The sequence below is a fragment of the Condylura cristata genome, unplaced genomic scaffold (genome assembly GCF_000260355.1).
Source record: "Condylura cristata isolate star-nosed mole 26May11 unplaced genomic scaffold, ConCri1.0 scaffold00026, whole genome shotgun sequence".
Classification (NCBI taxonomy): domain Eukaryota; kingdom Metazoa; phylum Chordata; class Mammalia; order Eulipotyphla; family Talpidae; genus Condylura; species Condylura cristata.
Window position 1 is genome coordinate 5531440 of NW_004567127.1, and position 967 is coordinate 5532406.

General features: G+C 43.6%; 1 protein-coding gene across 1 annotated transcript in view; it reads left to right on the top strand.

Moving 5' to 3' along the window:
* The first annotated feature begins 765 nt into the window (after positions 1-765).
* Positions 766-967, top strand: part of AMPD1 (adenosine monophosphate deaminase 1) — a 24582-nt gene continuing 24380 nt past the window's right edge. Inside the window, exon 1 of the mRNA XM_004689621.1 lies at positions 766-812. Coding sequence (XP_004689678.1) covers positions 791-812 — 22 coding nt within the window. The 5' untranslated portion in view covers positions 766-790. The remainder of the gene's footprint in view (positions 813-967) is intronic.

Consider the following 967-nt stretch of genomic DNA (forward strand, 5'->3'; position numbering starts at 1 on the left):
GTAAAACATTCTAACTAATCCCTTAAGTTCTTAACAGTTTTTGTAAGTATTAATATATTGTGACAATATTTGCACCTAAAACTTTTTCCATATTGACAGATTGTTTTTTAAGATTGATTTATTTATGAATAAAGAGCTTGGGTACAAGCCAGAGGTGCCGGGGCAGCAGTGTGTGTGAGAGGATTCACCAGAGACAGAGTGGGGAGCAGAACAGAAACACACTGCTGAGGGGAGCAGCGGGGAGGCAGAAGAGGACTGCTGTGCCCTGTGGGTCCCTCCCTGGTCCGGGACTTGTCCTGCAGTGGCTGGCAGTAGCCTGATAGAGCTGTGTCTTTAACCCCTGCACCACCAGGGAGGCCCAGTGAATCCTTTTTAACTAAACCTAATGGTCAAAATGGTATTTCAAGAAGATTTAATCTGCCAGTGTTTGGTTTCATTGGGGTAAAAAATAACCACCAGTGGACCAGCCATATCAGCAAAGGACACTTGGCATGAATCAGTCTCAGAAAGATTGAGAGACTACTGAAATGCAATTCCCAGCCTACCAAAGATACCTTTTTTAACATCTCAGAGGGAATAAAAACTGGAAGCTTCACCTGTTTCTGTCAATTGTCTAAAACTATAAATAGGGCTCAAGCTCATCTCTCCCCTTTTAGCAGAGAAAGGTCAGATTACAGGGGCAAAGTGAAATAATCAGATGCATGTCAGGGTATTTTGTCCAGTCAGGCAGTTAGCCCCAGTCTGCTCTCTTCCCTTCTCTGCCATCCCAGAACCAAGGAGCCCAGCAGCAATGCCTCTGTTGAAGCTTACAGGTAGGTGTAAAAAGTGTGCGACCTTCCTAAACTGTCATGTCAGCTCTGATAAGCCTTAGGCTTCATGGCAGTTGATAGGTTTCAGGAAGAAGCAAGACTTCTTAGGGTTTTCTCTTTGTTTTTAGTTTCAGGAAAGAGGAAATTTCTAAACTTGT